The sequence below is a fragment of the Bufo gargarizans genome, chromosome 6, assembly GCF_014858855.1.
Source record: "Bufo gargarizans isolate SCDJY-AF-19 chromosome 6, ASM1485885v1, whole genome shotgun sequence".
NCBI classification, from domain to species: domain Eukaryota; kingdom Metazoa; phylum Chordata; class Amphibia; order Anura; family Bufonidae; genus Bufo; species Bufo gargarizans.
Window position 1 is genome coordinate 244,033,617 of NC_058085.1, and position 14,653 is coordinate 244,048,269.

The following is a 14,653-nucleotide window of genomic DNA, read 5'->3' on the forward strand; positions in this document are numbered from 1 at the left end:
GGTATGTTATACTTACCCAGGGGTGTACACACCTATATAGTTTAGAATATACAGGTCCTTCTCAAAAAATTTGCATATTGTGATAAAGTTCATTATTTTCTGTAGTGTACTGATAAACATTAGACTTTCATATATTTTAGATTCATTACACACAACTGAAGTAGTTCAAGGCTTTTATTGTTTGAATATTGATGATTTTGGCATACAGCTCATGAAAACCCAAAATTCCTATCTAAAAAAATTAGCATATCATGAAAAGGTTCTCTAAACGAGCTATTAACCTAATCATCTGAATCAACTAATTAACTCTAAACACCTGCAAAAGATTCCTGAGGCTTTAAAAAACTCCCAGCCTGGTTCATTACTCAAAACCGCAATCATGGGTAAGACTGCCGACCTGACTGCTGTCCAGAAGGCCATCATTGACACCCTCAAGCAAGAGGGTAAGACACAGAAAGAAATTTCTGAACGAATAGGCTGTTCCCAGAGTACTGTATCAAGGCACTTCAGTGGGAAGGAAAAAGTGTGGCAGAAAACGCTGCACAACGAGAAGAGGTGACCGGACCCTGAGGAAGATTGTGGAGAAGGACCGATTCCAGACCCTGGGGGACCTGCGGAAGCAGTGGACTGAGTCTGGAGTAGAAACATCCAGAGCCACCGTGTACAGGCGTGTGCAGGAAATGGGCTACAGGTGCCGCATTCCCCAGGTCAAGCCACTTTTGAACCAGAAACAGCAGCAGAAGCGCCTGACCTGGGCTACAGAGAAGCAGCACTGGACTGTTGCTCAGTGGTCCAAAGTACTTTTTTCGGATGAAAGCTAATTTTGCATGTCATTCGGAAATCAAGGTGCCAGAGTCTGGAGGAAGACTGGGGAGAGGGAAATGCCAAAATGCCTGAAGTCCAGTGTCAAGTACCCACAGTCAGTGATGGTCTGGGGTGCCATGTCAGCTGCTGGTGTTGGTCCACTGTGTTTTATCAAGGGCAGGGTCAATGCAGCTAGCTATCAGGAGTTTTTGGAGCACTTCATGCTTCCATCTGCTGAAAGATTTCATTTTTCAGCACGACCTGGCACCTGCTCACAGTGCCAAAACCACTGGTAAATGGTTTCCATGGTATTACTGTGCTCAATTGGCCTGCCAACTCTCCTGACCTGAACCCCATAGAGAATCTGTGGGATATTGGGAAGAGAAAGTTGAGAGACGCAAGACCCAACACTCTGGATGAGCTTAAGGCCTCCATAACACCTCAGCAGTGCCACAGGCTGATTGCCTCCATGCCACGCCGCATTGAAGCAGTCATTTCTGCAAAAGGATTCCCGACCAAGTATTGAGTGCATAACTGAACATAATTATTTGAAGGTTGACTTTTTTTGTATTAAAAACGCTTTTCTTTTATTGGTCGGATGAAATATGCTAATTTTTTTAGATAGGAATTTGGGTTTTTTATGAGCTGTATGCCAAAATCATCAATATTAAAACAATAAAAGGCTTGAACTACTTCAGTTGTGTGTAATGAATCTAAAATATATGAAAGTCTAATGTTTATCAGTACATTACAGAAAATAATGAACTTTATCACAATATGCTAATTTTTTTAGAAGGACCTGTACATAGTTGAGTATGTATGTAGAAAAATTCACATGGATGGACACACAAAGTGTGTCCACCAGAAGCCCTGCACCGCCTCCCCAACCAGGTTGATGGTCAGTGGTCACATTTGACACATTGTAATTCCACTGAGCCTAGGTGCTGATGGTTGGGTACTAGTTGAGCATGTTGCCCTCCATGGTCTTGGTCAGCCCCCCCTAAAACTACTTCTTACCTCCCTTTTTGTAAGAAGACTTACCAGATCCAAAATAGTGGCAAGCAGCTTGAGAGGTAGGGGACCTGGCTGCTTGGATGAAAGTGGGTCTCAGAAATATAGTCCAACAGCTGAGGTCAGTGTGGCAGAATGTCCAAGCTTCCCAAGCCATATACCATCTGAACTTCGGACTTTCAAGGCTGGAGCAGAAGCAGGTGCAGGTAAGGCTGAGTTCACACTTCAGTTATTTGGTCAGTTATTTCCATCAGTTATTGTGAGCAAATACCAGGTGAGTGTCAAAACCACAGAACAGGAGGATATCTTTCTATTACACCTGATCTCTGAGTAGGCTTTATCGCTGGTTTTGGTTCACAATAACTGATGGAAATAACTGACCAAATAACTGAAGTGTGAACTCTGCCTTAACTGCACCTGCTCCTGATAAATGTGACCAGCATCAAGACAGTAAAGGAGGGCATTGCAAGTGAGCACTTTCACTGATTGAGTGAAAGCGGTCTACAGGGATTGCTGCAGAAGATTACAGGGGTGTGTTTGTGGGGATGGTGATGTGATGTCAGCGCTGTCCCACAGCAGCCCCTTAACCTGCAAAGGCAGTCTGGATGTGAGCAGCAGCACAGGTTCCACCCCCTTCCCTGCTTTTTCGCACCAATGATTAATTCCTCCCGAAAACTTCACGCCGGCGCCAAACAAAGCCGGGGGAGAAGGAAAAAACAAGGCATGGGAGCCAATTTGGAAATTGATGTGTTGGTTCAGCAAAAAATGTTGCCAAAATCAAAATAGGCAAATGAATATGATTAATCGCCCAGCCCTACTGTAAATGCTATCATACTATTAGTGTACTGTTGGCCAAACCTCCTTTTCACATCTGACAATCTAATGTGTATGGGGAGCTCTGTACTCTTCTCTCAGATGATATCTAAGGAAAAAAGAATCATTAAAATTGAATTTTTTCACACAGTCCTTTTTGTTCTCCCTGGAGATAAACCATCCCCGTAGGTGTCTGGTAGCCTTTTCGATCTCTCATCCCATTGGAAACGCATATACTCTACACTGAGCTGAACCAAGCATGTGTGTGTAAAGGAGAGTTGGGAGAGAGCTATTGGCCAAACAAGTGCAATACATCACTGATGGATCACATGCTACTTGGGAATATGTCAATGCTAGGCCAGTTGTTCTCCATGTAGAAGTTGACAGGCGATTCGTGCAAGCCCAGTTAAGACAACCTGGGACCATGGAGTCAGGTTGGAGTGTTAGGAAGCAGGTAGAGTAAGTATAAATCTCTTCACAGGATACGGTGGGGTGGGGAAGGATTAGAATTTTTTACCCCTTAAGAACTATGAATCTGTGTTTTCTGCTTTAGTTGCTGGTCACAGTTGGAGCATTTGACGGCTTCAGAAAATGCATAATGGATATGTATAGTGTTCTTGTTCTAAATCTTGATCCAATCTGCTTGTCACTTGGGGCTTGGAAGGACGTTTTCCTTTTTAGGATATACTGTTACATACATGGGTTTCCTGCCTTTCATGGATCAACAAGCAAAAACAATTTTCTAATGTTTAATTATAATCCATACCTTCATCCACTTCTCCAACTTGATAGACCTATATGTCTTTTTATGTGACTGTTACGAAAGTTTGTTGGAGATCACAATATTTTAATGTATACCTTTTTGTAGAAATTTTTTTATGTATATTACTTCTGATTTATTGTTTTTTATTAGGATAATGAAAAAAACAGGAGGAAGCGAATGCAAAGACGGTGAGAGAGTATTTATCATTCTAAGCTGTCCATTTGTAATCTGTATTTCCTCAACTTCTTTCACTGGTTTTCCTCACAGGCAGAGCTTTGTCATGGTGAAAGGGGCTGCTCTTCTTCTGCAGGAAGAGGGTGAACCGGAAGGGAATGACAAACTCCCTCAAACATCAGGCCCTAGTGAGCAGGAGCTCCACCTACAGTCTATGTTGAGACTACTTCGGGAGGAGGATACCTTGAAACTGGTGATAATCCCTGACTTGTCAATGTTTTTTTCTTAAATTAGTCATATATGCCCCAGTTCTGGCCTTTTGTAGTGAGAGGGAAGTAATGGGCACACCTCCTCATTTGAGAGGTTTGGTGTGAATTGTATAATCTCTTTTGGTCAGCAGTAGATGGTTATGATTGCAGAGGCCTCTAGACACCTTTTTATATTGCATCGTTACCTGGACCCGAGACTCCCTTCAATGTCCTTGGAAGCAGAAGAGTCCACTGTGCTGTTTACTGTAGATTAGATTAAAGCTGCGCTGAACAATAAACTATTGTTGCTCTGCTCATTAATTTATTCAAAGTACAGAAAAAAGTGGAGTTACTCCTTTGTAGAGGTCCAGGTGACCATACACAGTCAGACTGTTTGACCTCATGTGACAGGCTCTAGATGCAATTAATAACATGCAAGTATTTTTTTTATTACCTCATTAAAGAAGCATATTAACGCTGTCAGCACTGTCTAAAGGCAGCCATACGCATCAGATAGAAGTTGGACGATCGTTACACATTCGGTTTCCCCCTATTGCTTATTATAGTCAAGTAGTCCATACAAGAATGATTATAGTGGGCGAGTAATGAATTATGGTCTTGTTTCCACATTTTGTGGGATGGCATTTACCAGATGTTTGCTGGAAGTTCGCCTGGTTGTACCACATACACTAAACCACCAATGTCTTTCGACTGAAAATATTAACAGCAGTCAACTTGTTTTCAGATGATGATCATTGACCGGCAGCCGTTTAAAATGTTTGTTCATTGTAAGTGAATTGGGCTACTTTCACATTAGCGTCAGCAGGCTGTTCCAACAGGGGAACAGTCTGCCGGATCCGTAATAATGCTAGCCCATTTGTGTTGCAGAAAGTCCGCTCCGACACCATTAATTATAATTGAGACGGGCGCACGCAGCAGTTTTCGTTCCGGCCACTTCCTGGCATATTTGCTGGGTAGCAGCTACAGTTGCAAGAAAAAGTATGTGAACCCTTTGGAATGATATGGATTTCTGCACAAATTGGTCATAAAAATGTGATCTGATCCTCATCGAAGTCACAACAATAGACAATCACAGTCTGCTTAAACTAATAACACACAAAGAATTAAATGTTACCATGTTTTTATTGAACACACCATGTAAACATTCACAGTGCAGGTGGAAAAAGTATGTGAACCCTTGGATTTAATAACTGGTTGAACCTCCTTTGGCAGCAATAACTTCAACCAAATGTTCCCTGTAGTTGCAGATCAGATGTGCACAACGGTCAGGAGTAATTCTTGACTATTTCTCTTTACAGAACTGTTTCAGTTCAGCAATATTCTTGGTATGTCTGGTGTGAATCGCTTTCTTGAGGTCATGCCACAGCATCTCAATTGGGTTGAGGTCAGGACTCTGACTGGGCCACTCCAGAAGTCAGATTTTCTTCTGTTTAAGCCATTCTGTTGTTGATTTACTTCTATGCTTTGGGTCGTTGTCCTGTTGCAACACCCATCTTCTGTTGATCTTCAGCTGGTGGACAGATGGCCTTAAGTTCTCCTGCAAAATGTCTTGATAAACTTGGGAATTCATTTTTCCTTCGATGATGGCAATCCGTCCAGGCCCTGACGCAGCAAAGCAGCCCCAAACCATAATGCCCCCACCACCATACTTCACAGTTGGGATGAGGTTTTGATGTTGGTGTGCTGTGCCTCTTTTTCTCCACACATAGTGTTGTGTGTTTCTTCCAAACAACTCAACTTTGGTTTCATCTGTCCACAGAATATTTTGCCAGTACTGCTGTGGAACATACAGGTGCTCTTGTGCAAACTGTAAACGTGCAGAAATGTTTTTTTTTTTTTCTTGTTTAGTGTTTTACGTATCGTAGATTCGCTAACAGGGATGTTAGCATATGCCAGAGACTTTTGTAAGTCTTTAGCTGACACTCTAGGATTCTTCTTCACCTCATTGAGCAGTCTGCGCTGTGCTCTTGCAGTCATCTTTACAGGACAGCCACTCCTAGGGAGAGTAGCAGCAGTGCTGAAATTTCTCCATTGATAGACTTTTTGTCTTACCGTGGACTGATGAACAGCAAGGCTTTTGGAGATACTTTTATAACCCTTTCCAGCTTTATGCAAGTCAACAATTCTTAATCGTAGGTCTTCTGAGAGCTCTTTTGTGCGAGGTATCATTCACATCAGGCAGTGCTTCTTGTGAAAAGCAAACACAGAACTTGTGTGTGTTTTTTATAGGGCAGGGCAGCTGTAACCAACACCTCCAATCTCATCTCATTGATTGCACTCCAGTTGGCTGACACCTCACTCCAATTAGCGTTGGAGATGTCATTAGTCTAGGGGTTCACATACTTTTTCCACCTGCACTGTGAATGTTTACATGGTGTGTTCAATAAAAACATGGTAACATTTAATTCTTTGTGTGTCATTAGCTTAAGCAGACTGTGATTGTCTATTGTTGTGACTTAGATGAAGATCAGATCACATTTTATGACCAATTTGTGCAGAAATCCATATCATTCCAAAGGGTTCACATACATTTTCTTGCAACTGTAAATCTCGTCTGGTCCCCATTATAGTGAATGGGGCCGGATGGTATCTTAGCAGCACACGGTAGCGCCCAGTATTCCCGGCCGGAACCGCCTGCTGGATCTGTTTACCACAAATGTGAAACTGGCCTAAGAAGATGTGTTTTTAGGGAATGCCTAAGGCCTCTTTCACACACCGTATGGCTATTTCAGTGTTTTGCGGTCCATTTTTTCACGGATCCTTTTTTTTTTTTTGGTTTCTGTTGTGTTTTCGTTTCGGTTCCGTATGGCGTATACTGTAATTATAAAATTTTCAATAGATGGTTCCGCAAACACGGAACGGATACGGATGCATTTCCGTCTGTGTTCCATTTTTTTTATTTTTTTTTGCGGACTCATTGACTTGAATGGAGTCACGGAAGGTGATTTGCGGACAATAATATGACAAGACTCAAAATGTAGCGGAACGGAAATGCGGACATACGGAAACGGAATGCCCACAGACTACATTCTGTTATTTTTTTTTGCGGACCCATTGAAATGAATGGTTCTGTATACGGAACGCAATAAACGGCCCGTATACAGAACGCAAAAAACATTTGTGTGAACAAGCCCTAAAACTGTGGTTGTTGGGAATCAACCTAATTGTTTGGGGTAGCGAATTTCAGAGAATTGGTTCAACTCGAGAGAAGTCATGAAAATGGCAGTGAGAGGGTTATGGTGACGGTTGGTCCTAAATCATTGTCGAACGGATAACACAGGTAGGGAGGTACGCAGACATGAGGGAAGAGATGTGGGGAAGGGGCTAGAGCACTGAGGAGATTTTTGTGGGTGAGAATATGAACTTTTAAATTGAATCCTATACTGTGTGGGCAACCAGTACAGTGATTTTCATAGGGCAAAGGCATCGGAGTAGTATTTAGGCCTCTTTCAGACGGGCGTTGCGGGAAAAGGTGCGTTCTGTCTTCTTTTTTGCTGTGTGCAGAAAAAGGACCTGTGGTGACTTCACTTCGGTCATCACATGATCCATCACCATGGTAAAAGGACCAGGCCGTTTCTTTTTAAATTTGACATGGTAATAATTTTGGAACGCTTTTACTTATCCAAGCCTTTCTGAGATTTTCTCGTGACACATTGTACTTCATGATAGTGGTAAATTTCTGTCAATATTTTTAATTTTTAACCTCTTAGGGACCGGGCTAATTTTCACCTTAAGGACCAGGCAATTTTTTGCAAATCTGACCAGTATCACTTTGTGGTAATAACTTTAAACTTTGACTTATCCAGGCCATTCTGAGATTGATTTTTTTCGTCACATATTGTACTCCATGACACTGGTAAAATGGAGTAAAAAAAATCATTTTTATTTATAAAAAAAAAAGAAAAAAAATTTTTTTTTTGCAAATTTCCAAGTTTCAATTTTCCAAGTTTCAATTTCTCTACTTCTATAATACATAGTAATACATACAACAAATAGTTATTACTTTACATTCCCCATATGTCTACTTCATGTTAGGATCATTTTGGATCATTTTGGGAATCACATTTTATTTTTGGGGGACGTTGCAAGGCTTAGAATTTAGAAGCAAATCTTGAAATTTCTCAGAAGTTTTCAAAAAACAACTTTTTAAGAACCAGTTCAGGTCTAAAGTCACTTTGTGAGGCTTACAGAATAGAAACCACCCAAAAATGATCCCATTCTAGAAACTACACTCTCAAGGTATTCAAAACTGATTTTACAAACTTTGTTAACCCTTTAGGTGTTCCACAAGAATTAATGGAAAATAGAGATACAATTTAAAAATTTTCTTTAGTCAGATTTTCCATTTTAATTATTTTTTTTCCAGTTACAAAGCAAGGGTTAACAGCCAAACAAAACTCCAATATTTATGGCCGTGATTCTGTAGTTTACAGAAACACCCCATATGTAGTAGTAAACTGCTGTACGGTCACACGGCAGGGCGCAGAAGGAAAGGAATGCCATACGGTTTTTGGAAGGCAGATTTTGCTGGACTGGTTTTTTGACACCATGTCCCATTTGATGCACCCCTAAAGTAGAAACTCCAAAAAAGTGACCCCATTTTAGAAACTATGGGATAGGGTGGCAGTTTTGTTGGTACTAGTTTATGGTACATATGATTTTTGGTTTCTCTATATTACACTTTTTGTGAGGCAAGGTACCAAGAAATAGCTGTTGGCACCGTTTTTAATTTTTTGTTATTTGCAACATTCATCTGACAGGTTAGATCATATGCTATTTTTATAGACCAGGTTGTCACGGACGCGGCGATACCTAATATGTATACTCTATATATATATATATATATATATATATATATATATATATATATATATATATATATATATATATATATATAATGAAGAAAATCCGCAGCACTCCTTAAGATGTAGAAAAAATGTGTAATTTTATTCACACATGTCAAATAAGACAACGTTTCGGTTCTCTCACAGAACCTTTTTCAAGTCAAGTTGACTTGAAAAAGGTTCTGTGAGAGAACCGAAACGTTGTCTTATTTGACATGTGTGAATAAAATTACACATTTTTTCTACATCTTAAGGAGTGCTGCGGATTTTCTTCATTGTTTTACGTCTCGAATCGAGGGACCACCGCCGGCACCACACAGCTACGGCTGAATAAAACGACAGGAGTGCTTCCTGAAACTTCTTTTATGGATCCACTATATATATATATATATATATATATATATATATATATATATATATATATATATATATATATATATATATATATATATATATATATATATATATATATATATATATAAAAAATTTTTTATTTATGTAAGTTTTACGCAATTATTTTATTTTTGAAACAAAAAAAAATCATGTTTTAGTGTTTCCATAGTCTGAGAGCCATAGTATTTTCAGTTTTTGGGCGATTATCTTGGGTAGGGTATGATTTTTGCGGGATGAGGTGATGGTTAGATTGGTACTATTTTGGTGGGCATACGCCTTTTTGATCGCTTGCTGTTGTACTTTTTGCGATGTAAGGTGACAAAAAAATTGTTTAACACAGTTTTTATTTTTAATTTTTTACGGTGTTCATCTGAGGGGTTAGGTTATGTGATATGTTTATAGAGCCGGTCGATACTTTACTTTATTTGGGGAAAATGACGTTTGTTTATTTTTACTTGAAGCTTTTAATTTTAGGGGGGAAAACTTTATTTTTTCAACTTTTTTTCACTTTATTTTTAGTCCCACTTTGCGACTTCAACTTTTGGGGGTCTAATCCCCTTTACAATGCACTCCAATACTTTTGTATTGGAATGCATTAGCTCTATGAGTAATACAGTGTGTATTACTCCTACAGCTTCCGGCCTGTGAGATCCACAGGCTCACGGGAAGGCTGCGCCGATGCCTAAGGAAGGCATTGCGCTGCCTTCCATGCCATTGGGTCCCCCCTACAGCCGCATGGTGACCCGATGGCACCGCCGCAACCTGTAAAAGCCGCAAACCGCAGGTCTAAATTGACCTGCGGTTTGCGGCGATCGCCGACACGGAGGGGGGGGGGAGGTGTTGCTCATTTTGTCCCATGTCCCACAATACCACTTTTTTGGGTTGTTTGTTTAAATTTTACATAATGAAGCATTTTTGAAAAAAAATGATTTTTTATTGTCTCCATATTCTGAGAGCCATGGTTTTTTTAGTCGATTTTTTTTTTTTTTTGTCTTGGGTAATATGTTTTACTTATATATTTTTTTTTTACGCAATAAAAACATTTTTGAAACAAAAAAATCATGTTTTAGTGTCTCCACATTCTGAGAGCCATATTTTTTATTTTTTGGGGGGCGATTGTCTTAGGTAGGGTCTCATTTTTTGCAGGATGAGATGACTGTTTGGAACTATTTTGGGGTAACTTTTTGATCGCTTGGTATTGCACTTTTTGTGATGTAAGGTGACAAAAAATGTATTTTTTGCGGTGTTCTTCTGAAGTGTTAGGTCATGTGATATTTTTATGCAGCAGGTCGTTACAGACGTGGCAATATTAACTTTTTATATTTGAGTTTTTTACACAATAAAAGCATTTTTTAAACAAAATCATGTTTTAGTGTCTATATTCCGAGAGCCATATATTATTTATTATGTTTTTTTTTTTTTTGTCTGATCCCCTCTACAATGCATTACAATACATCCTTGATTTATTTTTCAATCACATTATACTCTTCTTGTTTCCATGGTTACAAGCACTCTTCAATCCAACAGAGGTGGCCTTGCTTGCACACTATAGGGAAAAGTGCCATATATAAGCAATTCCATGCTACCGGCCACTAGAGAGGAGACGGTATGGGCAATGAAAATACATTAGAAAGTGTCTTGTAGTAACTGCTGTTTGAAGTGAGACAACCCTTTTAAGCATAAATTGGAGAGGGAAAGCTTAATGAGGGGGAGACTAATTAATAATGCAGTAGTCAAGACTGAAATAGTTTAGGGCAGCAAGAAGAGTGGATTGAATAACAAATCTATTGATAGCTTGTCCAATAAGCACTGCATAGAGAGAAAATAGTAGAGGACTTAGGACCGAACCCTGAGGAACCCCCAAAAGCAAGAGGAAGTGGAGAAGTAGTAGAGCATTTTTGCCAACATTCTCTGTTTTACAGTCCAGATATCAATGAACTTTATCATCTCCTTTATATAAACATTATAGGGGAGATTTATTAAGACTATTATTCTGTCCTGGTATTAATATCCTCTTCTCTGCCGGAGGATGCACCTAATTATTGATGAGGCGCATAAATTAGATGCATCATCCGGCAGTCTGTGCGCCTTTAAAATTGCCCTTAGCGACACATGTTTGCAACTTTTTAACACCACTTTTCTGGTGCAGGGAGAAGGTAAATCTTCCCCTATATTCTTAGAGAATGCACCAAAACATTGGGTGCATTTTTCTTCTAGTAGAATTAAATCCTTATTTGTCTTCACTCCATCCTCCTTAGCAACTCAAGTACTGGTTATCTTTTACTACAGGCTGTTCGTTTGGAGCCCATCCGGTCTTGTCTAACTAGATATCTGGTTGTGGTTTCCTCTATGGGAAGATCTACAGAAGAACAGACAATTCTACTAGGTGTAGACTTTGCTCATGATGGGTATGACTTTCTAATGTTACCTTCTATGATGTTATTTATCTTTATTCCCAACTGAATATGCAAAATCATATGTTGGCCAAAAGTTGCCCATTCCCACAGTACAGTGGTCCCTCAAGTTACAATATTAATTCATTCCAGGGCGACCATTGTATGTTAAAACCATTGTAAGTTGAGTAATTGGTTCCAAAACCCCAAAATGTCATCCAAAATAACAGAAAATTAAGATTTAAGAAAAATTAGGCAGATAACTAAGACAGATAAAGCAAGTCCTTTCATATAACAGTCAGGAATAGCTGCTAACTAGCAACCAATACTGCTATTTTTTCCAGAGAAGTGGCCTTGATTGGTTGTATCCTGGTCTGTGGCATTGTATGTTGAGTCTAGTTTCAACTTATGATGGGTCAGAAAAGACCCTTGTATGTTGAAAATATTGTTTCTTGAGGCCACTGTTGAGGGATCACTTATATAGTTAATATGGTTGAAAAAAGAGATAAGTACATCAAGTTCAACCAAGGGATTTCTACACTTTTTCATAAGCATTAATGTAATTTACTTTTAAGAATTCATCTAAACCCTTTTTAAAACTGTCCACTGTTCCTGCTGTGACCACGTCCTGAGGAAATCTATTCTACAGATTCAGTTCTTACAATAAAGAAGCTTTGACCCTTCTGGAGACTGAACTTTATCTTCTCCAGTCGGAGGCAGTGTCCCGTTGTCTTTTCAGGGCATTTTACATGGAACCAGGGCTGTGGAGTCGGAGTCGAGGAGTCGGAGTCGGAGTCAATTTTGGGTACCTGGAGTCGGAGTCGGCAAAAAATGAACCGACTCCGACTCCTACTAAATTTAAATTGGAATAAAAAAATAAAAAAGCAAGTTTAAATGTCCGAATTCATAAACAGTTATAATTAATGACTTCTCTACTGTAAGAATAAAGGCCAATGCATGCAGTGCCTCACGTAACCACAAAACAAACGCGTTCAGTGATGTGAAGAAGCATGCTTTTCATATGCTTCACTATATGGCACGCAATGCACAATTAGGAGTGGCAATACATATACTTTCCATTGTGTTGTGTTCTGATGTTACAGGGAACACAATGCCCATGGTTTACCTCGCCTCTCACTGATAAGGGATTAAGTAAATATGTGTTTTGCAGGACTAGAGACACTTGTATAAGTGAAGGGAATGGAGGGTCAATAGTTCAAGACTGAAGCTGTAAACCATGGATGTCAAACTCATGGCCCTCCAGATGTTGCAAAACTACAGCTCCCATCATTCCCTGATAGCTGTAGTATGCCCAGGCATGATGGGAGTTGTAGTTTTGCAACAGCTGGAGGGCCACGAGTTTGACATCCCTGCTGTAAACCATTGGAAAAACTGCTGTCATTCAGCTAAGGCTATAAAACGTGTAAACTCAGAATGTTATCTTAAACTTTAAACATGACTATGGGATTCTTCTAGGGAAATCATGTTTTAAAATAAATGTCCCTTCTTGGATCCTCCCACTGCCCTGTCTTCAGCAGAAGATCAGCACACAAAGGAGAAGGCAGCAGCTTCTGCCCAACTACCTCTCTGTGCTAGAAAAGCTTAGAAGAACTTCTTTCTTTCCTTCAAGGAATGTATAAAATACATTCGCATATTAAATACAGAGGAGTCGGAGTCGGAAGTACAAAAAACGGAGGAGTCGGAGTCGGAGCATTTATCTACCGACTCCACAGCCCTGCATGGAACAGTTTTTCACAGTATTTTTTATATGGCCCATTTATATATTTGTATAGGTTAATCATGTACTCCCTTAGATGTCTCTTCTGAAGACTAAATACATTTCATTATTTTAATCTTTTTTCATAACTAAGACCCTCTATGCCCCTTATCAGTTTAGTCGCTTTGTAGTCCTTTGTACTCTTTCCAGTTCCAAAGCATCCTTTCTATGGACTGGTGCACAGAACTAAACTGCATGTTCCAGATGAGGCCGCACCAAAACTTTGTAAAGTGGTAGTATTACATCCCTGCCCCTCGAGTCCATGCCTCGTTTAATGCATGACAATATTTTGGTAGTCTTAGAAGCAGCTGATTGACATTGTATTTGTAATATTCAGCCCTTTTTTGCAACTACACAGAGAATTTCATGTTGGTACTTGGTAGTAAAAAACCCTTTCTTTTGCTGACTAGGATCTAGATTAGGCTAGTAGTCCCATGTAGTTTCACATCTGCAGTGGATCCGGCATTGCCGGGTACTGTCACCTTCCTGATGGGCCTCATTGACTACCGTACCTTGAACTGGCCATAGCTATTGACTATAATGGGATCCAAAGGGAACTTGGTGGCTTTCGGCCATACAAATACTGCTTGTATGTTCTCCCGTGTTTGCATGGGTTTTCCCCAAGGTACTCTGGTTTCCTCCCACACTCCAAAGATATACTTCTACTTATAGAGATTTTATATTGTGAGTTCCAATGTGGAATATGTTGGTGCTATATAGCTAACAAATAAATACTGACCCTTTTAACCTAAAAATAGCTATAAATGCTCCTCAAAAGCAATCATAATGTTGGTGATATATATCAACTAATGAAAGCAGAGATATTGGGGCACGTGGGCTCCAATCTAACCATTTTCTTGTCCTGTTTATGTTCTTGATTTTTAGGTCTAATACTTGCACAGTTGGCACGGTGTTACCGGTGTGGAGCAATACACAGGTCTTCCTAGATGGAGATGGGTGAGTGCACTGACAATTTGAAGATATATTTCTGTAACGCTTCGCTCTAGATTTTTAACCTTCTGCTTTGTGTTTCCAGTGGCTTTAGTGTTACGTGCGGGATGGACATCAGGGCATTTAAACCTATTTCTGTGCAAACAATGTGGTGAGTTAATAATACAGATAGCTATTGACTTGACCCTTTTTTACTATCCTTATATAACCATGTCGTTTTATGTCATTGTAGGGCACTACTGCAGATGCTCCACAAAGCTTGTGAGGCTGCAGAGGTAAATAACTATATTCCAGGTTCCAGTCTATGTACTGGGCTGGTATATTATCTGGATCATTACCGTTCACCCCAGGGGTGTATTAATGCATGGACTGCCATGTCCGACATCACATCTACACGGAAAGATCCCACTACCCCAGAGAGGTAAGAGATGACTGACAGTGGACATTTTGTGTAATTGAAG

General features: G+C 39.8%; 1 protein-coding gene across 2 annotated transcripts in view; it reads left to right on the forward strand.

Annotated features, from left to right (window-relative positions):
- Positions 1-14,653, forward strand: part of LOC122940240 (protein phosphatase Slingshot homolog) — a 215,846-nt gene that overhangs the window by 26,999 nt on the left and 174,194 nt on the right. For both annotated transcript variants that reach the window (XM_044296773.1, XM_044296774.1), the window contains exons 2-7: positions 3,542-3,579; positions 3,659-3,818; positions 11,361-11,479; positions 14,127-14,198; positions 14,278-14,343; positions 14,425-14,613. In XM_044296773.1, coding sequence (XP_044152708.1) covers positions 3,542-3,579; positions 3,659-3,818; positions 11,361-11,479; positions 14,127-14,198; positions 14,278-14,343; positions 14,425-14,613 — 644 coding nt within the window. The remainder of the gene's footprint in view (positions 1-3,541; positions 3,580-3,658; positions 3,819-11,360; positions 11,480-14,126; positions 14,199-14,277; positions 14,344-14,424; positions 14,614-14,653) is intronic.